At 51.6% G+C, this 26149-nt stretch overlaps 9 protein-coding genes across 9 annotated transcripts; 3 read left to right on the forward strand and 6 right to left on the reverse strand.

Annotated features, from left to right (window-relative positions):
* Positions 1-913: 913 nt before the first annotated feature.
* Positions 914-1411, reverse strand: KRP23_12090 (RxLR effector protein CRE2; the record flags this gene model as incomplete). Its single annotated transcript, XM_067895952.1, has 1 exon — positions 914-1411. The coding sequence occupies one exon, from the start codon at positions 1409-1411 to the stop codon at positions 914-916; it is 498 nt and encodes a 165-aa protein (XP_067739698.1).
* Positions 1412-3019: 1608 nt separating this feature from the next.
* On the forward strand, positions 3020-3286 carry KRP23_12091 (uncharacterized protein; the record flags this gene model as incomplete). The annotated part of the gene is made up of 1 exon (XM_067895953.1): positions 3020-3286. The coding sequence occupies one exon, from the start codon at positions 3020-3022 to the stop codon at positions 3284-3286; it is 267 nt and encodes an 88-aa protein (XP_067739699.1).
* A 1478-nt stretch (positions 3287-4764) lies between these two features.
* Positions 4765-5262, reverse strand: KRP23_12092 (RxLR effector protein CRE2; the record flags this gene model as incomplete). The annotated part of the gene is made up of 1 exon (XM_067895954.1): positions 4765-5262. One exon carries the CDS (start codon positions 5260-5262, stop codon positions 4765-4767), a length of 498 nt encoding a protein of 165 aa, XP_067739700.1.
* Positions 5263-6870: 1608 nt separating this feature from the next.
* On the forward strand, positions 6871-7332 carry KRP23_12093 (RxLR effector protein CRE2; the record flags this gene model as incomplete). The annotated part of the gene is made up of 1 exon (XM_067895955.1): positions 6871-7332. One exon carries the CDS (start codon positions 6871-6873, stop codon positions 7330-7332), a length of 462 nt encoding a protein of 153 aa, XP_067739701.1.
* A 1478-nt stretch (positions 7333-8810) lies between these two features.
* On the reverse strand, positions 8811-9077 carry KRP23_12094 (uncharacterized protein; the record flags this gene model as incomplete). The annotated part of the gene is made up of 1 exon (XM_067895956.1): positions 8811-9077. One exon carries the CDS (start codon positions 9075-9077, stop codon positions 8811-8813), a length of 267 nt encoding a protein of 88 aa, XP_067739702.1.
* A 1608-nt stretch (positions 9078-10685) lies between these two features.
* On the forward strand, positions 10686-10952 carry KRP23_12095 (uncharacterized protein; the record flags this gene model as incomplete). Its single annotated transcript, XM_067895957.1, has 1 exon — positions 10686-10952. One exon carries the CDS (start codon positions 10686-10688, stop codon positions 10950-10952), a length of 267 nt encoding a protein of 88 aa, XP_067739703.1.
* Positions 10953-11695: 743 nt separating this feature from the next.
* On the reverse strand, positions 11696-12979 carry KRP23_12096 (uncharacterized protein; the record flags this gene model as incomplete). Its single annotated transcript, XM_067882681.1, has 1 exon — positions 11696-12979. One exon carries the CDS (start codon positions 12977-12979, stop codon positions 11696-11698), a length of 1284 nt encoding a protein of 427 aa, XP_067739704.1.
* Positions 12980-13444: 465 nt separating this feature from the next.
* KRP23_12097 (uncharacterized protein) lies at positions 13445-14761 on the reverse strand (the record flags this gene model as incomplete). Its single annotated transcript, XM_067882682.1, has 1 exon — positions 13445-14761. One exon carries the CDS (start codon positions 14759-14761, stop codon positions 13445-13447), a length of 1317 nt encoding a protein of 438 aa, XP_067739705.1.
* Positions 14762-25420: 10659 nt separating this feature from the next.
* Positions 25421-25981, reverse strand: KRP23_12098 (uncharacterized protein; the record flags this gene model as incomplete). The annotated part of the gene is made up of 1 exon (XM_067882683.1): positions 25421-25981. The coding sequence occupies one exon, from the start codon at positions 25979-25981 to the stop codon at positions 25421-25423; it is 561 nt and encodes a 186-aa protein (XP_067739706.1).
* Positions 25982-26149: the final 168 nt, after the last annotated feature.

Raw genomic sequence — 26149 nt, forward strand, 5'->3', positions numbered from 1 at the left:
CCTGCACATTTTTTTCATCGCCGGGTTGTCGCGTTTGTTTCCGTTGCCTACTTCCTGCTCGAAATGACTGTGGACGGATGGGAAGAGCGCGACGTGCAGAAAGACAGCCACAAAGCATATTCCTAGACGCTGGCCGTGCCCAAGTAGGGCGAGGAGATTGAGGTAGTTGACTTGCACGATGGAGAAGGAGGCGACCCCACCCCACCATGAATATTCGTTGCGAACCTGACTAGCCGCCACCCCGGTAACCTTGGTCTTCCTGGGCCTCTGATACTCAGTGCCAATGCCTGACGGCGCGAGCAAATGGGCATCCACTCGGTCGGCAACGGTCCGTGAAGCACTCATATCTCGGAGAGGCTGCGCTAGCATACGAGTGTGTTGACAGTGCAGAAGATGGTGCCGATGGCAGAGCGAGCTGGGTCCTATCTGGCAGAGCTCGACCAAAGAGAAAACGCTGTGCGGTACGCCACGCCATCATTTATTGCAGAAACACAAGGCGGAAAGGCTCAATACAATAGTGGATCGTTGACATCTCTACTCTACGTAAGCGTCTGCGTGACGAGGCTGAGATTGAGAAGTGGTTGTCGACTCCGATGGCGGCGCGAGTGGCGCAAGGTCAACGCTGAATACAAACCCACAGCCCCACGTGTATGCTCATTGCCGCTTGTATTTAGACTCCCTGCGCTGGTTGACACGAAGAACCCGTTTTCATACAAAGCAGCATTAATTATGAGTCGGTGAAGAGGATTGCTTGGTAAGAATGCAAGTGCCTTGAAGAGAATGTCTAGGTTCGATCCAATACGATTTCCAGAGTAGCTTGCTACAATGTCCAAACCTTGAATTTAACGTAGCGAAAACCCGTTTCCTTCTCTAGAGCATTTTTCGAACTACGCTACCTCCTTTGTAGTCCGACTCAGTCCAAGGCTTTGATAACACCCTTCGCGACGTTCGTGTCATACCACTTTTTATAGAAGGGGACAGCTATGTTGTTTCTCGCTCCCAAATTCTTGGCTCTGAAGCTGACCGGCGTTTCTCCCTGTCTGTACAATTTCATAGCCAAGGCTCCAGTGATTTTGTACAGCTGTTTGGTCGTAACAGCAGATATACTGCTCTCCAGTTGTCCCAAAGAAGCCTTCATTCTATTCGAAATGCTTGAGATCAGGATCGCTCTTTCTTCATCATTCTCCACAGTGTAGGACTCGTCGCCACCATCGCCGTCTGTGGTATCGACGTTACCACGAACTCTTAGGCTTCTTTTACCGTCGGCGATATATTCAGGGGATAGAGCACGGGCCAGTAACCCAGGGGCTTCGATTGATTCCAACTTCGAGGTCGTCGTGGTATCGGCCGCGTCGGTGCTTGCTAGGAGGGTGACCACAGTCACGAGTAAAATCCACAACATCAGACGCATGACTGCAGCTGAAGGCGTACGACAAGTTGGTCGAGGGGTGTTGGTTCAGGAGAGGATTGAGAAATGACCCAATGCGGCTACCTGTTTCGCTCTCAATCAAACGGGTAACCTGTAGGCAGTCCGGCACCCCGAAGGAGGAGGGGTGAAATGCAAAGCGGCGGAGGCGAGCGTTGGACTCGCCGGGTAAGAGGCACTTTCGAAGGAGAGCAGCGGAAGCAAAGCCCGTGATAGAAAACGACATCCGTCCTCCTCATCCTTTAAACAAGCAGAACACAGAAGTCCTATCCGGATACCAATACCAAAGAGTGGCAATTTGCGAAACCTGGCTCTGTTGATCCCAACCGCGTGAACATTTCGATTACAGTACATGTACGAGCAAATCCTGATCCCTTTTTGTCATCTGCGACCATGGCCATCCTGCAAGGAACAGTCGAGAGGCTCGGGAACATCGAAAACAACGAGCAGGTTGGCGGGCATTTTACTGGATCTTGTGGGTAAATCGGGGAATAAGAAGCAAATAGTGCAAGACAGTCGGCATTTAGTGACATATTCAGGACCACGCTGTGCAAGTTATAAGTATTAATGTTGACGAAAATGTTCACGCGGCAGATTTTGCACGCTGCCACTATTGATATTTGTAGGGCTGCTGTCAGGGCTCCAGATTATGGCATGGTCTTTTACATAATTCTTATGAAATCAAAACGAGAGGATGCGGAGGACGGCTGACATCCACTTTCATGGGCTTTGCTCGGTTGCTCTGGAAAGTACAGATCCCCCTCGCCAATTTAATAGCTGTCTAAGATAATATTTCATCGAAATGAATACGTTGAGACGTCCACTGACTGCGTTCCCTTTGGTTGTATGAACTAAACCTTAATATCTGCCAAATTTAATATTTAGTAGATTTTGAAGCCTGATTTGATACTTCAGGCCGTGCTGAAGAATGACCTGATCATATCTCCGTTAAGGCTGACGCGCCTGGACTGACAATGCAACACCCAATTGGCCAACGCTTCGTCAACAGCAGGGAATGCAACAACCCGCGCACGCTTGCACTCCAAATCGGCAGTTTTAGCACGGATAAACCGCTCACGTGCCTTCAAGATATTGGAAATCGTCCCCTGCGTCGGTGCGTTGAGCAGGCAGAGTTCGCGCTGGGCTTTCGCAGCAAGCTGCTTCTGAGTGAGAGTGAAGTCTTCGTCGTGCCATTCGCAGATTCTCTTCTTCTGCGCAAACGCCAGGTTCCCGAGTTGCTTGGGACGCTTTCCCATCTGTTTGTATCGTTGGGAAATGACAGGCATTGCTATAGGTTTATGCCAGGTAGGTTTGGTTGGATAACAACACGCCGCTCTGATAGTTAATAAGCTGTTGTACTTAATACGAACAGCTTCCACGGATGATATTAAATTGGCGAGGGGGATCTGTAACCCGGTGAGTTCAACGCTCGCGCCGTTTTACGATGTCACCCCTCCTCCTTCGGGGTGCCGGACTGCCTACAGGTTACCCGTTTGATTGAGAGCGAAACGGGTAGCCGCATTGGGTCATTTCTCAATCCTCTCCTGAACCAACACCCCTCGACCAACTTGTCGTACGCCTTCAGCTGCAGTCATGCGTCTGATGTTGTGGATTTTACTCGTGACTGTGGTCACCCTCCTAGCAAGCACCGACGCGGCCGATACCACGACGACCTCGAAGTTGGAATCAATCGAAGCCCCTGGGTTACTGGCCCGTGCATTATCCCCTGAATATATCGCTGACGGTAAAAGAAGTCTAAGAGTTCGTGGTAACGTCGATGCCACAGACGACGATGGTGGCGACGAATCCTACATCGGAGATAATGATGAAGAAAGAGCGATCTCCATAGCCAGCACTTAAGATAGCATGAAGGCTTACATGGGCCAATTGAGAAACAGTTTGTCTGGTGCTGTGACAAAACGGCTGAACGACGTGGTCGAGACCAAGACTATGGACTTGTACAAGATGGGAGAAACACCGGCCAGGCTCAAAACCGATTTTAAGGGATGGTGGGGAATCGAAAATGGTGCCTCCGTCTACACAACTTGGTACGACAAGAACGTTGCGGCAGGGGCCTTGGACTGACCTGGCAGAGGAGGTAGCACAGTTATAATATGATGAAGAAGAAAACAGGGTGTCGCTGCGTTATATTCGAGGTTTGCACATTGAAGCGAACCACCACAGAATTTAATCTCTCCGATGGAGTTGGACGCTGAAGGTGCAGGACGTAGTTGTTCCACTGGCCGCCCCGCAAGGACGTGGTCGGCCTTCTGAACCTTGGCACGAACCAGACATCGTTGAAGGCGGGTCTGTGGGTGGAGCCGTGTCGAGTCCGTGAATATGTTTCACAGCTCGATCAATGTTGAAGCAACCTCAAGCACAGAATTGTACCAGTGCCGCACAATCGTTTATATCACGCACCCACCAGCCTAACCCGAAGGTGTTCGACTCGCTGTTGCTGCTCCGTCGTGGTGGACGTATCGATGTCACTGAAAAATGAAAACGAGCTGAGCCTAGACGCCAACAATCTCATCAGTTACGATGCGGTCTTTCGTAGTGTCAGTCTCATTACACACGGCTTCCTGGATGCTCAGTGCCCGTGTGGGCGGACGTGAGGAGCACAACCGACGGACTTCGCTGGGCTCTTCGATGCGGGCGACCTGATTGCGATGAACCAAGACGAAATGCCGGACCTCCCCGAATCCAAGTTCGACCGAAAGTTCGCGCCTGACCCGAACGTGCACTTTGAGCTTCTGCAACTTCACGCACTTGGTCCTGAGCTGCATCTTCTCCCAGGGCACATCGGCATCATACGTTGCTGTCCATCGCCGTCTTGAGCTTCTGCGCTTCAGGGGCAGAGCTCGACCAAAGAGAAAACGCTGTGCGGTACGCCACGCCGTCATTTATTGCAGAAACACAAGGCGGAAAGGCTCAATACAATAGTGGATCGTTGACATCTCTACTCTACGTAAGCGTCTGCGTGACGAGGCTGAGATTGAGAAGTGGTTGTCGACTCCGATGGCGGCGCGAGTGGCGCAAGGTCAACGCTGAATACAAACCCACAGCCCCACGTGTACGCTCATTGCCGCTTGTATTTAGACTCCCTGCGCTGGTTGACACGAAGAACCCGTTTTCATACAAAGCAGCATTAATTATGAGTCGGTGAAGAGGATTGCTTGGTAAGAATGCAAGTGCCTTGAAGAGAATGTCTAGGTTCGATCCAATACGATTTCCAGAGTAGCTTGCTACAATGTCCAAACCTTGAATTTAACGTAGCGAAAACCCGTTTCCTTCTCTAGAGCATTTTTCGAACTACGCTACCTCCTTTGTAGTCCGACTCAGTCCAAGGCTTTGATAACACCCTTCGCGACGTTCGTGTCATACCACTTTTTATAGAAGGGGACAGCTATGTTGTTTCTCGCTCCCAAATTCTTGGCTCTGAAGCTGACCGGCGTTTCTCCCTGTCTGTACAATTTCATAGCCAAGGCTCCAGTGATTTTGTACAGCTGTTTGGTCGTAACAGCAGATATACTGCTCTCCAGTTGTCCCAAAGAAGCCTTCATTCTATTCGAAATGCTTGAGATCAGGATCGCTCTTTCTTCATCATTCTCCACAGTGTAGGACTCGTCGCCACCATCGCCGTCTGTGGTATCGACGTTACCACGAACTCTTAGGCTTCTTTTACCGTCGGCGATATATTCAGGGGATAGAGCACGGGCCAGTAACCCAGGGGCTTCGATTGATTCCAACTTCGAGGTCGTCGTGGTATCGGCCGCGTCGGTGCTTGCTAGGAGGGTGACCACAGTCACGAGTAAAATCCACAACATCAGACGCATGACTGCAGCTGAAGGCGTACGACAAGTTGGTCGAGGGGTGTTGGTTCAGGAGAGGATTGAGAAATGACCCAATGCGGCTACCCGTTTCGCTCTCAATCAAACGGGTAACCTGTAGGCAGTCCGGCACCCCGAAGGAGGAGGGGTGAAATGCAAAGCGGCGGAGGCGAGCGTTGGACTCGCCGGGTAAGAGGCACTTTCGAAGGAGAGCAGCGGAAGCAAAGCCCGTGATAGAAAACGACATCCGTCCTCCTCATCCTTTAAACAAGCAGAACACAGAAGTCCTATCCGGATACCAATACCAAAGAGTGGCAATTTGCGAAACCTGGCTCTGTTGATCCCAACCGCGTGAACATTTCGATTACAGTACATGTACGAGCAAATCCTGATCCCTTTTTGTCATCTGCGACCATGGCCATCCTGCAAGGAGCAGTCGAGAGGCTCGGGAACATCGAAAACAACGAGCAGGTTGGCGGGCATTTTACTGGATCTTGTGGGTAAATCGGGGAATAAGAAGCAAATAGTGCAAGACAGTCGGCATTTAGTGACATATTCAGGACCACGCTGTGCAAGTTATAAGTATTAATGTTGACGAAAATGTTCACGCGGCAGATTTTGCACGCTGCCACTATTGATATTTGTAGGGCTGCTGTCAGGGCTCCAGATTATGGCATGGTCTTTTACATAATTCTTATGAAATCAAAACGAGAGGATGCGGAGGACGGCTGACATCCACTTTCATGGGCTTTGCTCGGTTGCTCTGGAAAGTACAGATCCCCCTCGCCAATTTAATAGCTGTCTAAGATAATATTTCATCGAAATGAATACGTTGAGACGTCCACCGACTGCGTTCCCTTTGGTTGTATGAACTAAACCTTAATATCTGCCAAATTTAATATTTAGTAGATTTTGAAGCCTGATTTGATACTTCAGGCCGTGCTGAAGAATGACCTGATCATATCTCCGTTAAGGCTGACGCGCCTGGACTGACAATGCAACACCCAATTGGCCAACGCTTCGTCAACAGCAGGGAATGCAACAACCCGCGCACGCTTGCACTCCAAATCGGCAGTTTTAGCACGGATAAACCGCTCACGTGCCTTCAAGATATTGGAAATCGTCCCCTGCGTCGGTGCGTTGAGCAGGCAGAGTTCGCGCTGGGCTTTCGCAGCAAGCTGCTTCTGAGTGAGAGTGAAGTCTTCGTCGTGCCATTCGCAGATTCTCTTCTTCTGCGCAAACGCCAGGTTCCCGAGTTGCTTGGGACGCTTTCCCATCTGTTTGTATCGTTGGGAAATGACAGGCATTGCTATAGGTTTATGCCAGGTAGGTTTGGTTGGATAACAACACGCCGCTCTGATAGTTAATAAGCTGTTGTACTTAATACGAACAGCTTCCACGGATGATATTAAATTGGCGAGGGGGATCTGTAACCCGGTGAGTTCAACGCTCGCGCCGTTTTACGATGTCACCCCTCCTCCTTCGGGGTGCCGGACTGCCTACAGGTTACCCGTTTGATTGAGAGCGAAACGGGTAGCCGCATTGGGTCATTTCTCAATCCTCTCCTGAACCAACACCCCTCGACCAACTTGTCGTACGCCTTCAGCTGCAGTCATGCGTCTGATGTTGTGGATTTTACTCGTGACTGTGGTCACCCTCCTAGCAAGCACCGACGCGGCCGATACCACGACGACCTCGAAGTTGGAATCAATCGAAGCCCCTGGGTTACTGGCCCGTGCATTATCCCCTGAATATATCGCTGACGGTAAAAGAAGTCTAAGAGTTCGTGGTAACGTCGATGCCACAGACGACGATGGTGGCGACGAATCCTACATCGGAGATAATGATGAAGAAAGAGCGATCTCCATGCCAAGCTTTTTGGATAGCTTTTTGGCCAAAGTGCTGTACAAGATGCGTGATGCCATCTTCAAAAATTTGTACAAGAAGGGAAATACGCCGAGCCACATCGAAGCCAAGTATAAGGGAGGGTCACCGAGAAAAAGCCAAGGTGTTGCTGACTACAGAGCTTGGTATGAGGAAAACGTCGCGGCAGGGGTTATCAAAGCCTTGGACTGAGTCGGACTACAAAGGAGGTAGCGTAGTTCGAAAAATGCTCTAGAGAAGGAAACGGGTTTTCGCTACGTTAAATTCAAGGTTTGGACATTGTAGCAAGCTACTCTGGAAATCGTATTGGATCGAACCTAGACATTCTCTTCAAGGCACTTGCATTCTTACCAAGCAATCCTCTTCACCGACTCATAATTAATGCTGCTTTGTATGAAAACGGGTTCTTCGTGTCAACCAGCGCAGGGAGTCTAAATACAAGCGGCAATGAGCGTACACGTGGGGCTGTGGGTTTGTATTCAGCGTTGACCTTGCGCCACTCGCGCCGCCATCGGAGTCGACAACCACTTCTCAATCTCAGCCTCGTCACGCAGACGCTTACGTAGAGTAGAGATGTCAACGATCCACTATTGTATTGAGCCTTTCCGCCTTGTGTTTCTGCAATAAATGACGGCGTGGCGTACCGCACAGCGTTTTCTCTTTGGTCGAGCTCTGCCCCTGAAGCGCAGAAGCTCAAGACGGCGATGGACAGCAACGTATGATGCCGATGTGCCCTGGGAGAAGATGCAGCTCAGGACCAAGTGCGTGAAGTTGCAGAAGCTCAAAGTGCACGTTCGGGTCAGGCGCGAACTTTCGGTCGAACTTGGATTCGGGGAGGTCCGGCATTTCGTCTTGGTTCATCGCAATCAGGTCGCCCGCATCGAAGAGCCCAGCGAAGTCCGTCGGTTGTGCTCCTCACGTCCGCCCACACGGGCACTGAGCATCCAGGAAGCCGTGTGTAATGAGACTGACACTACGAAAGACCGCATCGTAACTGATGAGATTGTTGGCGTCTAGGCTCAGCTCGTTTTCATTTTTCAGTGACATCGATACGTCCACCACGACGGAGCAGCAACAGCGAGTCGAACACCTTCGGGTTAGGCTGGTGGGTGCGTGATATAAACGATTGTGCGGCACTGGTACAATTCTGTGCTTGAGGTTGCTTCAACATTGATCGAGCTGTGAAACATATTCACGGACTCGACACGGCTCCACCCACAGACCCGCCTTCAACGATGTCTGGTTCGTGCCAAGGTTCAGAAGGCCGACCACGTCCTTGCGGGGCGGCCAGTGGAACAACTACGTCCTGCACCTTCAGCGTCCAACTCCATCGGAGAGATTAAATTCTGTGGTGGTTCGCTTCAATGTGCAAACCTCGAATATAACGCAGCGACACCCTGTTTTCTTCTTCATCATATTATAACTGTGCTACCTCCTCTGCCAGGTCAGTCCAAGGCCCCTGCCGCAACGTTCTTGTCGTACCAAGTTGTGTAGACGGAGGCACCATTTTCGATTCCCCACCATCCCTTAAAATCGGTTTTGAGCCTGGCCGGTGTTTCTCCCATCTTGTACAAGTCCATAGTCTTGGTCTCGACCACGTCGTTCAGCCGTTTTGTCACAGCACCAGACAAACTGTTTCTCAATTGGCCCATGTAAGCCTTCATGCTATCTTAAGTGCTGGCTATGGAGATCGCTCTTTCTTCATCATTATCTCCGATGTAGGATTCGTCGCCACCATCGTCGTCTGTGGCATCGACGTTACCACGAACTCTTAGACTTCTTTTACCGTCAGCGATATATTCAGGGGATAATGCACGGGCCAGTAACGCAGGGGCTTCGATTGATTCCAACTTCGAGGTCGTCGTGGTATCGGCCGCGTCGGTGCTTGCTAGGAGGGTGACCACAGTCACGAGTAAAATCCACAACATCAGACGCATGACTGCAGCTGAAGGCGTACGACAAGTTGGTCGAGGGGTGTTGGTTCAGGAGAGGATTGAGAAATGACCCAATGCGGCTACCCGTTTCGCTCTCAATCAAACGGGTAACCTGTAGGCAGTCCGGCACCCCGAAGGAGGAGGGGTGAAATGCAAAGCGGCGGAGGCGAGCGTTGGACTCGCCGGGTAAGAGGCACTTTCGAAGGAGAGCAGCGGAAGCAAAGCCCGTGATAGAAAACGACATCCGTCCTCCTCATCCTTTAAACAAGCAGAACACAGAAGTCCTATCCGGATACCAATACCAAAGAGTGGCAATTTGCGAAACCTGGCTCTGTTGATCCCAACCGCGTGAACATTTCGATTACAGTACATGTACGAGCAAATCCTGATCCCTTTTTGTCATCTGCGACCATGGCCATCCTGCAAGGAGCAGTCGAGAGGCTCGGGAACATCGAAAACAACGAGCAGGTTGGCGGGCATTTTACTGGATCTTGTGGGTAAATCGGGGAATAAGAAGCAAATAGTGCAAGACAGTCGGCATTTAGTGACATATTCAGGACCACGCTGTGCAAGTTATAAGTATTAATGTTGACGAAAATGTTCACGCGGCAGATTTTGCACGCTGCCACTATTGATATTTGTAGGGCTGCTGTCAGGGCTCCAGATTATGGCATGGTCTTTTACATAATTCTTATGAAATCAAAACGAGAGGATGCGGAGGACGGCTGACATCCACTTTCATGGGCTTTGCTCGGTTGCTCTGGAAAGTACAGATCCCCCTCGCCAATTTAATAGCTGTCTAAGATAATATTTCATCGAAATGAATACGTTGAGACGTCCACCGACTGCGTTCCCTTTGGTTGTATGAACTAAACCTTAATATCTGCCAAATTTAATATTTAGTAGATTTTGAAGCCTGATTTGATACTTCAGGCCGTGCTGAAGAATGACCTGATCATATCTCCGTTAAGGCTGACGCGCCTGGACTGACAATGCAACACCCAATTGGCCAACGCTTCGTCAACAGCAGGGAATGCAACAACCCGCGCACGCTTGCACTCCAAATCGGCAGTTTTAGCACGGATAAACCGCTCACGTGCCTTCAAGATATTGGAAATCGTCCCCTGCGTCGGTGCGTTGAGCAGGCAGAGTTCGCGCTGGGCTTTCGCAGCAAGCTGCTTCTGAGTGAGAGTGAAGTCTTCGTCGTGCCATTCGCAGATTCTCTTCTTCTGCGCAAACGCCAGGTTCCCGAGTTGCTTGGGACGCTTTCCCATCTGTTTGTATCGTTGGGAAATGACAGGCATTGCTATAGGTTTATGCCAGGTAGGTTTGGTTGGATAACAACACGCCGCTCTGATAGTTAATAAGCTGTTGTACTTAATACGAACAGCTTCCACGGATGATATTAAATTGGCGAGGGGGATCTGTAACCCGGTGAGTTCAACGCTCGCGCCGTTTTACGATGTCACCCCTCCTCCTTCGGGGTGCCGGACTGCCTACAGGTTACCCGTTTGATTGAGAGCGAAACGGGTAGCCGCATTGGGTCATTTCTCAATCCTCTCCTGAACCAACACCCCTCGACCAACTTGTCGTACGCCTTCAGCTGCAGTCATGCGTCTGATGTTGTGGATTTTACTCGTGACTGTGGTCACCCTCCTAGCAAGCACCGACGCGGCCGATACCACGACGACCTCGAAGTTGGAATCAATCGAAGCCCCTGCGTTACTGGCCCGTGCATTATCCCCTGAATATATCGCTGACGGTAAAAGAAGTCTAAGAGTTCGTGGTAACGTCGATGCCACAGACGACGATGGTGGCGACGAATCCTACATCGGAGATAATGATGAAGAAAGAGCGATCTCCATAGCCAGCACTTAAGATAGCATGAAGGCTTACATGGGCCAATTGAGAAACAGTTTGTCTGGTGCTGTGACAAAACGGCTGAACGACGTGGTCGAGACCAAGACTATGGACTTGTACAAGATGGGAGAAACACCGGCCAGGCTCAAAACCGATTTTAAGGGATGGTGGGGAATCGAAAATGGTGCCTCCGTCTACACAACTTGGTACGACAAGAACGTTGCGGCAGGGGCCTTGGACTGACCTGGCAGAGGAGGTAGCACAGTTATAATATGATGAAGAAGAAAACAGGGTGTCGCTGCGTTATATTCGAGGTTTGCACATTGAAGCGAACCACCACAGAATTTAATCTCTCCGATGGAGTTGGACGCTGAAGGTGCAGGACGTAGTTGTTCCACTGGCCGCCCCGCAAGGACGTGGTCGGCCTTCTGAACCTTGGCACGAACCAGACATCGTTGAAGGCGGGTCTGTGGGTGGAGCCGTGTCGAGTCCGTGAATATGTTTCACAGCTCGATCAATGTTGAAGCAACCTCAAGCACAGAATTGTACCAGTGCCGCACAATCGTTTATATCACGCACCCACCAGCCTAACCCGAAGGTGTTCGACTCGCTGTTGCTGCTCCGTCGTGGTGGACGTATCGATGTCACTGAAAAATGAAAACGACCTGGGCCCCAACAGCAACTGGTACAACACAGTTAATACCTGAGCGCACCGGCGCCGATGTAATGCGTAGTATGAAGTATGGTAACATGATATTTACTTAGTTCCTCACGCCAGCTAAAGCTTCGTCGAGTAGCATCTTCTCCAAAGCTTCCAGCACCGTTTTATTCTCCTTCTCTCCAGTGCTCACGACCATATCGGTGAACTCGTTGGCCACAGGTTCGCACAAGGAGGAATTGCTGAAGTGCATGGGAACATGACGGAAACACGTGTCGAGCACTGTCCCAGCCATGACGCCACTGGTGGAAGGGCGAACCAGGCACCATCCCGTCTCGTCCGAATGCATACCTCGGAAGAGCCCCTCGCCCTCTGAAAACACCTTCCACACGACCACGATGCGGTTGGCTTCCTGGAAACGACGCCCCACAACTCGCTGCAGCAGCGACACCGCTTCACCCATGCGGCGACTTGTAACCCGAAATTTGAGCGCTATAATGTTGTCCGGGTCCTCAACTCTGTCGTAGGTCTCTCGGTCTTCTTGTCGATGGCTCAGCTGAGCCACATGCCATATTGAACGGCAGGTCTGCTTGTAGTTGAATGGCAACGTTTGTCGGTCAGCGTGCTGGTAGTATTCTGTGCTTCCGTCCTTGTGCTTGGTGACTGACGGCGTTTCCGTCTCCGCTGTTGACTCTAACTCGCACGCGTTGATAACCTCGTCAGTCTGCAAGTAAACGGTGTGGAGATCCTGGATAAACGTCTCGAACAGCGCCGAGTCTGTCGGTTCCAGACGCATTCGCTTGTGAAGACGAGGTGCATCTGCAAACTCGCTGCTCGTGATGGCTCCATCGTGGACTCGCTTTTTCAAAAAGCCGGACAGGTCCTGAATTAACGAGGCACGGGAGCTGATTGCAGCCCGCAAGTGTTCTTGTTCCTCCTCAGCAGCTTCTCTGTTTTCTTTTTGCCGACTTGCAATCGCTTTCCACAGGCAGCTCGACAACGCTATGTCTGTCGAAGGGGATAAGCCTCCGTCGTTTTGCGACAAATCCTGCAACTTGTCCAGCTTGGCTGACAGCTTGTCGATCTCGCGCCGCAGCGCTTCCTTCTCGGCCTTCTGTCGCAGGCGGTATTCACTGCGTCGGATTGCATCCTTCGATCGCTGCTTTTGCTGTCCTGTGGCCGCACCTGGGAGCTTGGTCTCACCTGCGGCGGTTGCTTGAACGGACTCAATGGGGTCGAGGGGCAGTACAGATGAGCTCAGCAGCGACTCGGCGTCTGCCAGGAGATCACTCGGGCCCAAGTCGCCAAAGGTTAACGCGTTGGGCAGTGCCAGCTCGTCGGACATCTGGAAGAAGTCCACCAGCTCATCGAGAACAAAGTCGTCCATTCTTCCGAGGCTTGACATTTTCTAATATAGCTCAGCCTACTGGCTTCGCAAACAGGACGGGAGAAAACTTGCGGCTGGCAAATCCCAAACTGATGGGTAAAGTCAACAGCAGCCACACGCGGCCAAGAGAGTGTTTGCTGGCGGCACAATCAGCTGCTGCATGATGCCGCAAGTAATCTGCAGCGCCGTAGTGACGACCACTTTCATTGCGATTAAAGGCTGCTGGTGCATTAAAGTACTACTACATGACGTGTACGCTCCTGAGCGAAAGAAGGCACCTGCGCGCTCGGCTTCGCCACGTCAGCATCATGCAGGAATCCTGCAGCAGGAACTCAGACATGGTCTCGGCTGACTGGACCTGGGTTAAAAAGCACCAGAAAAAAACGATCGATTGGATTCCTGCCAAACAAACATAAATTATGTGCCATGACGGTGGCATTGCTCTGCTTCCCTACTAGTGCTGACTCAGCACACACCAAGCGCTTCGTCAAGAAGCATTTCTTCCAGCTTCTTAATGCAGGCTCGGCAGTCGTCCTCGCCAGCCTTGATGGTCGCGTCGGTAAACTGCCTCACTGTCGCGCCTGAAGAGGCTGCACTGCTGAAGTTGATCGGGACAAATCGAATCATCGACTCGAGGACAGTCCCGACACATCCCTCCGCTGGCGACGGACGCACAATGCTCCATCCTGTCTCATCGGAGTGCATGCCGGCGAACACGCCTTCTCCTTCCACAAACTTCCGCCAGATGACCACAATGCGGTTGGCCTCGTTGTATCGACGCGTAATGGCGTGTAAAACGAGAGAACCTCCTGCAACACCAGAGGGAATGCGGCTCTTGGTGACTGTCGTGTTGGCTGGCACCCACGGACCTTCCACCTTTTCGCAGCCCGGGCGGTTCTCCATGCAGCACACGCGACCAATATGTGACCGCACATGTTCATAGTTAAACGGCGTGGACAGTTTCCCCACCAGTTCATGGTAGCCCAAGTCCTTCACGCCTCGACGTGGCGGAGGGTTGTAGTAGCCTTGGACATCGTCGTCGTACAGGTCCATCCTTGTGTCCTGGAACATCTTGTCAGTCTGGGCGTAAATCTCGTCCAGTTCCTTGATGTACACCTCGTACAGCGCCATATCGGGCGACTCGGTGCGTGGTTTCTTCGTCGGAAAGCCCGCATCTCCCTCCGGATGCTCTTCACTGAGTCTCTTCCTCACAAGTAGTCCCAGGTCCTGAATCAACTTGGATCTCTTCTCGACTGCTAGGAGGAGTCTGCGTCGTTGCTCCTCGGCAATGGCTCTGGCCTGCAGGTGGCGGTTGGCCAGCGCCTTCCACACTGTCGTGTGGGTTAGGCCCATTCCCTGTCTGGCCTTCTCGGCGTCTTTCTGTTGCTGCAGCGTCGTGAGCTGGAGCGAAAGCTCCTCCACTTGCTTGTACAGCTCGTCCCTGTGTGCCTTCTGTTTCTGTCTGTACGTGCTGCGGCGGATGGCGTCCCTCGAGCGGACGTCCACCACCTCGCCCTTGACAGGAGACGACGAGGACGCCACGCTCTCGCACTCCACGGACGTGCAGTCGCTGTCTGTGTGCATATCTTGATTATTAGGTGCGAAGAGGTCGTCGATGGGCGTCACGTCCAACAATTGCAGCGCGATCTCCGTGCTGCCTGGTAGCGACAACAGCGCGTCGTTCTTGTCGAGTGACTGGAGGAGCTCGCTGCCCGTGACCGCCGGGTCGTCCATGTTGTGTAGGAAGCCGACCACTTCTTCGAGGAATAACGAGTCGGTCATGCTGCAATTCACTTGCGCACTAGCGGAGACAAATGTGGAATGGTCGAGAAGGCGGCAATGGCGGTAGGTACAGCAACGGCAACATTGATCGCGTATGGGGAAAGCCGTAATCTTCGAGGGGAAGGGGAGTTAAGCAATCATAGTGGCGATTCTGTAGCCAATGAAAAGACTCAAAATCCGTCGATGAGAATGATGATCTACGTCTGCATAATCAGTGGTGTGGCGCACACACGATCTGCTTCTCAGTCCGGTACTGTAAGCTTACTGTATTGTGCCTTTCCCGACTTTTGGCCAACCTAAGGTATGTCCTAAGAAAAAGATGTTAGGCGTATACAGTGCTGGCCAAAAGGATAGCCCACCCTATATTTTCCCGGATAAATCGGTCAATTTTTCAAGTTTGGCGCCTAAACTCGAACCAATTAACGTGCTCAATGCGTTGATTCCGCAAATCAAATTTGAGTGGAATCCGCGCCATAATGAGGGAGTTTCTATACAAGCCCTCGAAAACGAGGCTGGTCAAAAGGATAGCACACTTATTTTGACTTATTTTTACTATTGAGAAGTTATGTGTACCACATACAATCAATAATTGATCATCTTTCCGTCTGCCTTTAGCACCGCTTCTTCATGGAGAGCACCAACTTTTCAAGGTATCTGACAGGAATTTGCTCCCATTGCACCTTGATTTTACCAATGAGGTCATGCTTGGTCGGATATTGGCGCCCTCCTCCGTAGCCCCTGCCTGTTACGGGGCACACATCACCTTGCACAGAGGAAGAGCTAGAGAACGTAAGCTCTCTGTGAACATCAAGTTCACGGTTCCCGGTCTAAGGGAACCGACTACGACTTAGACGGTAGGTTTAATGACTGAATATATTTTATAGGTGAGTCAAGCTTGATCCTTACAAACTCTAAGTCAACTATAGTAAAAGCTAAACAAGTGCCCAATGGTTGGCTCACCGCCAACCGGTACCACGTACCATGGGCACAAAAGAGAGACATCCCGTCACTCTTTATGTAACATGGGTACACGTCGGTGTACCCCGGTACATCCTCCCCCACTTATCTGAGAATCACACCTTATTCTCCAATCAGAAGGGAGAGAATTGGAACTCCCAAATTGGGAATTCCCGGGCGCAGCCACAGCACGGCTGGCGCGCCCTCTCGACAGTCACGCAGTGACTTGTGTCCGTGGCGGACACTGCGAGCCGGCCGCGAAGCCGACGTCCTTAGCAACTCGCGTTGCAGCGCTAGCAAGCGCACAGTGCTTCGGCACGGGATGCTACTGCATCCAAACTTGCGGTGGTTCTCCTTGACCACCTGCAGTTCACTTGGGAGGAGCCGTGGGCCCTCCCTGACACTTCGTGTGTCTTGTGTCTCCCGTGTGGGTCGACACCATCCCGGGCATCACATAGCCCAAGAGTGGAGGGAACTCGCAGCTCACCTCCTGCCATGATAGCGAACCCGCATGGGCCACGCTAGTCATGGCTGAGCGCGTGAAGCATCGGCGCCGTACACGCGCTCAGGTCATTCGTTGACCAAAGCACTAAGCATCGTGCTTCGACGTAGTGATACGACGGCTGGCATTAACAGCCTGCTCATCACTAAGAGCATTTCGGGTAGAGCAGCAAGCTCCACCCCGCGTCTAGGTCGTCGTACCATAGACGCTTCGGTGTCGGACATCGACACCGAGGTACCCATCGCATGGTGGAGAGTTACATGCACTCTCTACCACCTTCACTCTGGTCCGGCGATTGCTTCGTGCATCGCCAAGACCAGGGCACGGTCGGAGTGTGTGCAAGCCTGCACGACACTCGGTCTTTTTCAAGACCACGATGGCGTACGGGCCTGTGAGCCCATACGTCAGTGGTTCGCCGTGTACTACGGCTACCACTAGAACATTGAGATGTTTCGAGTGCGTGCAAGCATGCACGGCACTCATCACCACATGTGACCGCGTCGGCGTACGGGTCTGTGCTCCCGTACGCCAGAGGTACGCCGCGTGCTCAATATACCGCGGCTGCCTCAAGTGCCGCAAGCGTGCAGCACTGATGCTGTACGGTTGTTGGCTCATGCCAACAACAGCTTCCGTGAGGAAGCTAGTCTCTCTAGAGACCTGGGAGGAGAGGTATTTCCGAACCCCTCCCCCTCTTACGATCGATCCCCCTCCGGGGTGACCGAGTCGACCGCGGCTGGAATTCATCCAGCCCGGGAACAGTTTGAGTCTGTGCGACTTGACGTGGAACGATGTTACCCACGTCGGGTGAAACCATCATGGGCTCACCTCTTCCGTGACTGGTGTGTGGAACTATGTTACCCACACAGGAAGCTCAACCCGCGTCTTCCTCTTCAGTTAAGGTCTGGGCGACCGGGCGCGATATACATTGCGCCAGGCACGACTTCAACCATGTGACTCGTGCCGTGAATTGAAACACTGGGTTCTTCGGAACCCAAGCGCAGCTTGCGGTTCGGCATACAAGGTTCAGCAATGCTGACATGGTAGCAGCTGATAACCGGCTGCACCATCGAACCGACCGTGTCTGAGGAGCATAGCTCCGAGTCGTTCATTGCGACTCCGGTCTGGTACGTGCCCAGACCTGACTTTCGGCGGCGACGGTGTCGTCGGCGGTCATCAGGACGTGGAACTAAGTTACCCACGTCTTGGTGGTGGTGGCAAGAGTCTTACCGACTCCGTGTGGAACTTGGTTACCCACACAGGAGGTACTTATAGAAACCGCCAGCTGGCCACGATCTCGGCCGTGGACTTAAACCACCGGTCCAGTAGTGCCGAGTGGCACTACTGAAGTCGAAGCCCGTACGGCGCGACGACTTCTCGGCGATGGCTGCTGTGGTATATTGTAGCCACACATGCCGGGCAAGACGCCCTGTCCATCGGCTAAGCCTTTGGCGGTCCACGAGGGCTCTTGATGCTGTTAATTTCTAGACCATTGCTTCGGAAACATGCATGGTCCGCACGAGAAACTCCTGCAATTGTGTCCATACCATTTTCTACAGGCAAGCGGGTATCAGTGCTTGCCGCTTTCGACGTTCAAGGATTTTTTGTCTGGGGCACAACGGAGGATTCTTTTACCAGAATGAATTTTCACGAAACTTTCAAATCAAAGATTTTACCATATCTCAACCCATACCTTCTGCCGAGATCGATTGTTGGTTTAGACAACGCCAAAATTCACATGTACAATGAGTTTCAAGAGCTTATTCACCGTACTGGCGCGTTATTGTTTGTTTTTACCCCCATACTCACCGGATTTAAATGCGATTGAAGTCAGATTTTCGTTGTTGAAGCGATGGATCCAGCGTCACGCAAACATGGCTTCTCGGGAAAACCCGCTGACAGTCATTGATGTCGCGATGTACTACTATACTAGGTAAAAAGAAGAAGTGGGATTAAATTTATACGGACACTGTGGATACGAAGGAAACAAACTTAGCATTAAAATAAGTGATTGTCAATGAAGGTCATATATTGGGCGCTTATCGAACTTCCTAGTCATCAGACATTGCCTTGTGGAATATCAATGTGGTCGACATCTTCCATGTCTTCGACCGGAGCTGGTGTCTCGAAATTCACCGGATCCCGAAATGGAAGTCGCAGGTTGTAAGATGGTAATCCAAGTACCTCTCGCAGATCTCCAACATGGACATGTTCTTGGAGAACAAAACCTTGGACCATCACCTTGATCAACCTGAAATTTGAGTCACATTTGCTTGATCGGCCTGCTGATTGGCTTGCACCGCGTGGGTAAGTTGATCGATATTTTGAAGTTGGCGAAAAGTTGTGTTACCGGGAGCTTGCAGCGGTGCATCAACGGGATGCCGCGCTTGCATTGTCGTCATGTAGATGGCCCACTTAGAATATTGCGCTCAGCCAATAGTGCGGCTATGCGAGGATCTTGTTCTTGGATCCGATTCTCTGTCGCCCTCCGAATCGTGATTGTGAGTGGATCTGCTGCCCTCGCGGCATACACAAAGAGCATCAAAATAAAGTCAGACTGACCGTGCAGGCGAAGCTGAGCGAGACCCCAGGCCTTAAATATTCGGCTATCGTTATTTTCCACATCCAACTCTTAGAAAATCGCGTTGGGGGCACTCTTCGAAGGCTTGAGGAAAACACTGAAATTTTGCTTGTCACTCGTCCGGGAGATTTTGATGAAATTCCGTCGCGATTTGAGCCTTGAACACTATAAACCCGCGCCTGACCTCAATGGGAAACTCGACCGGGTCGGTCTTGTTTCGGCATGAAGTGAGAGGTTCACCGTTCTTGATTATTTGGCGGCACGTCAGAATTGCTGGGAGTGATACTCTTGCTGCACGTCTGGAGAATGACCTCAACATTTGCGGGAGAGTTGCCAAAAGTTCAGGATACCATATGGGCACGGGAGAGATCGTAGCCAAATGTTTAAAGATGTCTCTAAGATCTGTTTATTATCTCATGGAATGGTTTTCTTTTTGTCAAACTATCTTGATTTTTGTATTAAAACGGTGGTGCAATTTTATGCAATAAAGTAGGGGCTCTAGCCAATGGAGAACGCTTGTACACAGGGAACGATCCCATCTGTCATCCGCCGAACGCTGATTGGACAGAACCTCCAAGGAGGTTATACTCCCAGAAACTCTCCCCCGACTGTTCCACACGGTACTCACCCCTCGAGAGGGGTGGATCGCTTGAACACTTAATTATGTCTCGGAACCGACGGAGGACTTGCACACGACACTTACCTCAAACGTCGAGCTCCCTACAGAAACGGGGGTTGAACCGCGTCACCTGTTAGCTGTCGGGCTAAGCAGGCGTGTACAAACCAGACCCAGTCTGCATACTTAAATTTCAATTTGTTTTTGGTCATATTTCTATATCACATGAACAGTCTTATCTTTAACATTTGGGTTAAGACAATCTTTAGTCGCTATCAATAGGTTAGGAGAGCTTTCGTAAGACCCCTCCTCCTACGTAGGACCTTTAAAACGGAGGGTGTTTTGGCAGAAAGGCACAATACATGTAGCCTTGGTACAGACAACGGCCGGCATATACTCGTGACAGTAAAATACGCCAGGTCCCTGTTTAGCCTTGGAAAGTCCTGGAGGCTGTCAACGATATTCACCACCATTCATGGCAATTTGCTCTCCATCGCGGACTGGACATCCGGCTGGTACACTGGCCACGTGTTCGAAAAGAAGCATTCGCGGCATATACGATCGGCAATTCTTGCTGAGTGAGGCAGAGTACACGAGACGTAAGGTAGCTATGCTTGACAAGTAGACCAGATACATAGATTTCGCTATCTTCACCTCGTACGTGTAGGCGCAGTGACTGGAGGGCAAGTTCGTCTACTGGCAATGCTGCCACTCTCGGTCTGGCTTCGCTACTACGAACAACCCGTCTGGGCAATTCAACCGGGCGCTGAAGTACGACTATACTCACCCCTAGCAGCTGAAGGTTGGATGAATCCTCGTTAAACTCCTCGCGTGCGGTGGACACCGAGCAATGGCGCTACCGCTCTTCATGCTTCGACCCACCAGCCCAACGACGTTGCAGGCGAGAGGTCATTGCCGCCGCGGTCTGCTCTCGCAAAATAGGTTACTCATTCCAGTATTGACTTTCTGTTGGGCGACGCTGACTCCGATGTCATGTAGGAGCTCGTCCAAAACATACTGCATACTCCCACCTAATTCGCGAAGACTCAGTTGGCTTTGTCGGGCAATAGAACATGAAGGCCTTAGTTCTTGCCCTTGCACCGGGTTGCCTGTTTCTTAGTGTGCCGTGATTCCTGTAGGCCAACCAACAAATGTCCAGCAGCATTAGCCACGACATAATCCTTCCTATCACGTTTACCCAAGATTTCGTGTACTTACCGATAGCTGGACTTCACCCTTTTCGTGCTTGAAAGGAAAAACTGTTCGATATTCTTGCTCACAGGGAGATAATGTTGTATTTAGATCTTCTTTTATTCCTTTACAAATATGAAGTATAAACGTGTCTATTTTGGATTTTTCTATGAAGCTCCCGGCTCTTCGTGTGGTCTCCATCGGTTGGAGAGACTCGCCGAAGACTCGCAGACAGCCACCAAAGACTTCATTATCGAAGGGTTGTCTGTATGGATCTTGAGCTAGGGTTTAGTTCCTCCTTGTAGTGTCATGTCACTCAATCGTGACTGACGAGACTTCGTCGCCGACGCATTTTGACCGATAACAGACCGGATAATCCACTGGCCCTGATCCAGTTAATGAGAAGCCCAACCGCTCCACGGGCTCCGGCATCTCGGGCGAATCCTGACGTCACACCGACTTGGTTCACGTCCGTGCTGTGCTCTCTGTCCGTACGTTTCCCCCGAGCTGAACCGCGCGAGAGAGGACATGATTATCGCCCCTCAATTTGGCTCCCAACCGCGCACATATGGAAGCCGAGGACCAACCGTGCTCAGACTAGCCAGTTGATCTTCGTTCTGCATATTGTCCATGCTGCAACTGGCTACTGCAGCTACTCACTGTTTGCACAGCAGCCATGGAGTGTAGTGGATGAAGCGGCCGATGATATTCTCGTCAACCGGAAACGCCTTGCCAAATGTGGGGTGGCCACAAAACGTCATCCACGCGATCCAACTTATTTGAAGCGCGTTTGCCGTATGAATGTGACGTTTGTAGTAAAGAAAAACATCAGAAAGTAGTTGCAACAAACACTTAACGTCATTTCCCTTTGTATCTACACATACTGAAGCACACAAAACAGAAACTATTTCAGAAAGCTTTAGCAGATTGCAGTAAGCGATGCATCAGCCCCTCCCTACAAGCCGCACATCGCGCTGCAAGCCACAGATGACGCGCTTCGGAACTGGCGCCAATGCCATCCTCGCGCCGCAATCCACCGGTGTCACGCTGTCGCCAGTCACCGACAACGCACTCCGTCCCCGCCGGGCCACCTACGATGCGTGCTCTTGATATTGGGTGATGTTTATTGTGTCACCGACCCCGGTGAGGATTTAACTCTAATAACCATTCCAACTTGGTGGTTCGATCCTAACTAGTTGCAAATGACGCACTCAAGATGCGTGTTCTTGAATGAGCGAGCGGATGGAGAGCGAACAGGTTATGTTAAGTTTTTGGTTAAACAGTATCGCAGCAGTTTTGAATCGTGATGCCTGTGGCACACATCTCTGTCAGTGTGCTGCGCTGGACTACACAGCGTCGATCAGAGATTCTGTTGTGTTTATGATATTTTGTGGGTTACCAGTTGGTCACTCTTGCAAAATTTTGTTCCTCATATTTACCGTCGTACGAGGCTCTTCGTCCGAGCTGAAGACGGCGGCTGGGCAACAATACAACAATCATATAGTCCTTGTGTTTTTTCACGCAACCTAGCGACTACATAATAGTAGCACTTTAGATAGATGAAGCGTCGAAGACATTGCGACATGCGTTGTTCAAGGCCTAGCCTGCATCACTTAGCACGTACTCCACTTACATCTCTGTTCAATTCGCACGTGCATACATATACCACAGCGCGCAACCAGTGCGACTGTGTAGTTACCTTTTGGAGCTGCGACGTAATAAACAGCGCCACCTAGTGGAATCACCGGGTGGCGTCCGTAATGCCGCAGACAAGCACGGGGTACCCGACGCTGTCCAGCTTGAACATTGCGTCCAAGTGCAATACGAAGGTTCTGGGCTCCCGAACAGCATTTTGGAGTAGAGTTGTCGTGGTCATGTTCAAGAGATACGGCCGTGAATTCGAGTCATTCTGTATTTTGGGCACACCAGACTTGTCGTAGTCTTTAGCGACCATAATGACGTCATGTTCGCTTTCACGTTCACTAAATGCAACACTACCACGGACTATACGATTGCCTTATGCTTGTCAGTGCCGCCGCACGAATTCGCCGATAGTGGTTCACAATATTTTGCAACGTGCGGAGGCAATGAAGTGCAGCTAGCCGGAGATCAAACTCGCGCCCTAGAGAGTGTTAAATATGCAGCGCCATTGATTTTCACGAGCGAGATCCTAGATGAAGTCTCGCTGCTGTGGGGTGATCGACGGCCTCATCACGAATGGTGGTCGCCGAACTTGCACATATCGACGCTGCTAGTCTCCTGACAGACTAACACCTTCATTCGCCATGGGAATGCCATGTAGGAAACAGCGGTTTTTCAGTTCTCGTACACACAGCACAGGAGCTTGTAGTGCATTGGGTGCGGAGCGCTGCTGCTGCAAGCCGTGCACGACATCAGCTGACTCTTGACCGTCTTCCACGTCTTCATGCCTTGTAGCTGCAGCAGCGCTGTGTCTTCAGCGGGAACGTCACAGCAGAAGGGGTTACAGGAGCGGGGTTTGGACACCGGGGTGATTGGTGGGCGATGCGGGGGGAGTGGTGAACGGAGTGACAGCGTTTCTAGAAGTGAAATAATATCAACGAAGCTAACACTTGAGTGAGCTCTTCCAGTCAATCCGTCGGATTAGAGAGATTTAATTGGATGAAACCCACAAAATAGATCTACCGGATTATATATAAAAGCTCATTTGTGCTGGCACACAGCTATTGGATGATTGCTTTGCATATTCTTGTGGTCACCTGTCATTGGAGTGTGGTTATGGGTGTTTGAATGTGCTGAAAACATGTGGTCTTGTGTTTGTGAGTGATCATGGTATTTCAGGGATTTGTTGTCTGCCGGGCAAGAAGCAGGTGACCAATTGTGGCGGGGGTTACACAGCACCTTGCTTTAAGGAAGCGTGCTTTAGAGTATTCAAACTCAAAGTGAACGGCAGCTCAGTCGTCCCTGGTCTGATGGAACTATTGGCTAAGATAAGTAGATTAAAGACTGAATATTTTTATAGGTGGGCCTTAAATTAGCATGCAATACAATGTCACCATTAGTTTAACCTATATAGTTTGTGCATCTGCCGTATTGGATGGTCATGAGCGTCGATAACGTTGTGGCGAAGCAGCTTCACGAAAATCGCTAACGTGGCTAAATCTTGCCAGCGGTACACTCGAACTGCCGACTATCGGAGGGGGTACTCCGTGTGATCAGAACCTTGTAGTCACCTTGTGTACCCGGCGACGGGGCGGGTTACGCTCTTCAGGTGTTCACTGAAGGATATCAAGGTGGAATGTGGAGCTGGACTGCTCCTTCCGGGAGTGGTGTGTGTGTGACGGTCACGCTGATATCCTTTACGCGGTGCGGGGAAGGGGTCCTTGGGTGTGTTCCTCACGTGCTTGCCGCCTCCTATGGTGGGGTCTTCTTGGGTGGAGTAAGTGGTTGTGCACCTGACCAAGCGATCCAGGGGCTTCCGTGTAGTTTCCGTGCGCGACGAGGTGAGTCCAACGCCGTCAGGAGGGCCAGTGTGCTTCCCAGCCTGGAATAAACGAACGCCACGTGTGGAACCTTTCTCTCTATTATGTATCGTTACTTCCTATTCCTCCTTCTCCCTATCAGACTTTCTAACCATTCCCTAAGGATGTCCCACTGATTCTCAATCCCGAATAATTGCGGATGCGCCACCAAAGTTGCACAACACGACCGCCAATTGTGATCAGGATTGCTATCATAGTCGTAATCGCGATCGCAGTCATGATCGCGATTGCAGCCATAATCGCGATTGGGCATATCAAAATAATTACACCATACCGCTTGCCGGTCCGGATTAATAAAACTGATACCACGATGGTGTCCACCGAGCTTCCATACTCCTACCTATCAGCTCCAATCTCTCCAAGCTCGACCTCCATCAAATCTCGATCGTGCGTCCTATCCCGCCCCATCGCTAGTCCATTACGAAAATACCCGGCACCTGCTACACCACAACGTGGAGATAGTGTGTGGTACGTCACCACATCTTTGAAGAGCGCCAGGGCAGTCTTCAAGTAACCCCGTTACAGGAGTTACGTACTCGACTGCTGCTACTACATATCCGTGTTCACCGTCTGCTACGGGGAAGGGTCCTGCAACGTCGAGTGCCCAGCGGTCACCGACACCCCCTCCACGTATACTCCGCAATGGAGGAATCACCTCGCGCGGTCGTGCCTTGCGACTGCCGCACTCCTGGTATCTTCGTACCCACTGATTAACTTCTCTTTGCAGGCCGGGCCACCTGTACAGCTGGGCCACCCGCCCGTATGTATGTATGTGGTCCTCGCAAGTGGCCCGCCCACACAGACCCATGCATCTCCTTAAACACAACCGCCCAAAGTCCGGGGGCGATACTACACATCGTCCATCCTTCGTGTGCACAATCACCAAGCCATCATCTTGCTCCACTTTCAGACCTTGGTAGCTGCCCATCGCCACAAGCTTCTGCACTAGTCTGCTGCTTTTCTGCACCGCCACGATTTCGTCGTCGCTTAGTAGAAGCGTGCCTTCCGGAAGCACAGTCTCCTCGTCGTCCAGGTCCAGCCTTGAGTTTGCTGTGGTCGTGCTTGTCCCCGTTGTTCGTCGTCCCGCAGGCGTTCGTCGCGCCGCTGGCCTCTGTTGTGTAGCCGTCGCATCACCCGTCAGTCGTTTGCTTGGTTGTCTGTTGGTCAACCTCTCATTTGAAGACGTTGCTTGTGTCGTTTCCGCTCGTGCTAAGTCTGACTCCACCACAGTATGCGAGTTGGGGTTCAGCACTTCCTGCTCCGGCGTGGCCCAGGTCACATATCGTCGTATGCGTCAAGCGCCGTCCGTCGTTACCGTAGTCGTCGTTGTCGCTGCGCTGACTGTTCGGGGCCGTCGCTCACCATCGCCACCCAGTACCGTCGAGTCCAGCGCGTCGTCCGATGATCTTTCCTGCTGTGTGTCAGGCAAGCTGCTCTTGCTCGTCGCGTCCGCACCTCTCGCTGTCACCGGTTTCTCGCCCAGATAAGCTGTGTCTGTGTCCTTCGCGTACATTTCCGCCGCCACTACCTTGTTGTTTCTGTCGTTCGTGCTCGTCGGCTCTGTGCTTCGTCCAACCACTGATCGAGCTTCTTGTGCCACCGCCGCCGCCTCCATACGTCGCTTAGACATACAGGTCAGGGGCCTGTCGGTTCCTGCCCACCCACCTGTCCACTGCGTCCTTTCATCCTTGCCCGGCACCACCGTGTCGGTTGGCGAGTTGACTTCCACCATCAGTGCTGTCTGATCCGTCTGCAATGCGTTAGCTGCCGCCAGCGGGTCTGTCGCCATCGCGTTGACCCTTGCCAAGTGATTCGCCGCCACCGCACCGAGCGTCGCCAACTTGTCCGTCTCCATCCTACCCTCGTCCTCATTCACAGTCTGCGTGCGGACAGGGTCATCGTCCTCAGTTTTTCCTTCGGTTTCGGTCACTTCAGCCGCCCGCGCCGCCCATTTTGTTCGCCGTCGAGGTCCCTTTCGGCCAGTCGCCGCCAATACCACCGCAGGTGCTCGAGAGAGTGCGTC

Source organism: Phytophthora ramorum (genome assembly GCF_020800215.1).
Source record: "Phytophthora ramorum isolate Pr-102 chromosome Unknown Phyram_PR-102_s0014, whole genome shotgun sequence".
Classification (NCBI taxonomy): Eukaryota; Oomycota; class Peronosporomycetes; order Peronosporales; family Peronosporaceae; genus Phytophthora; species Phytophthora ramorum.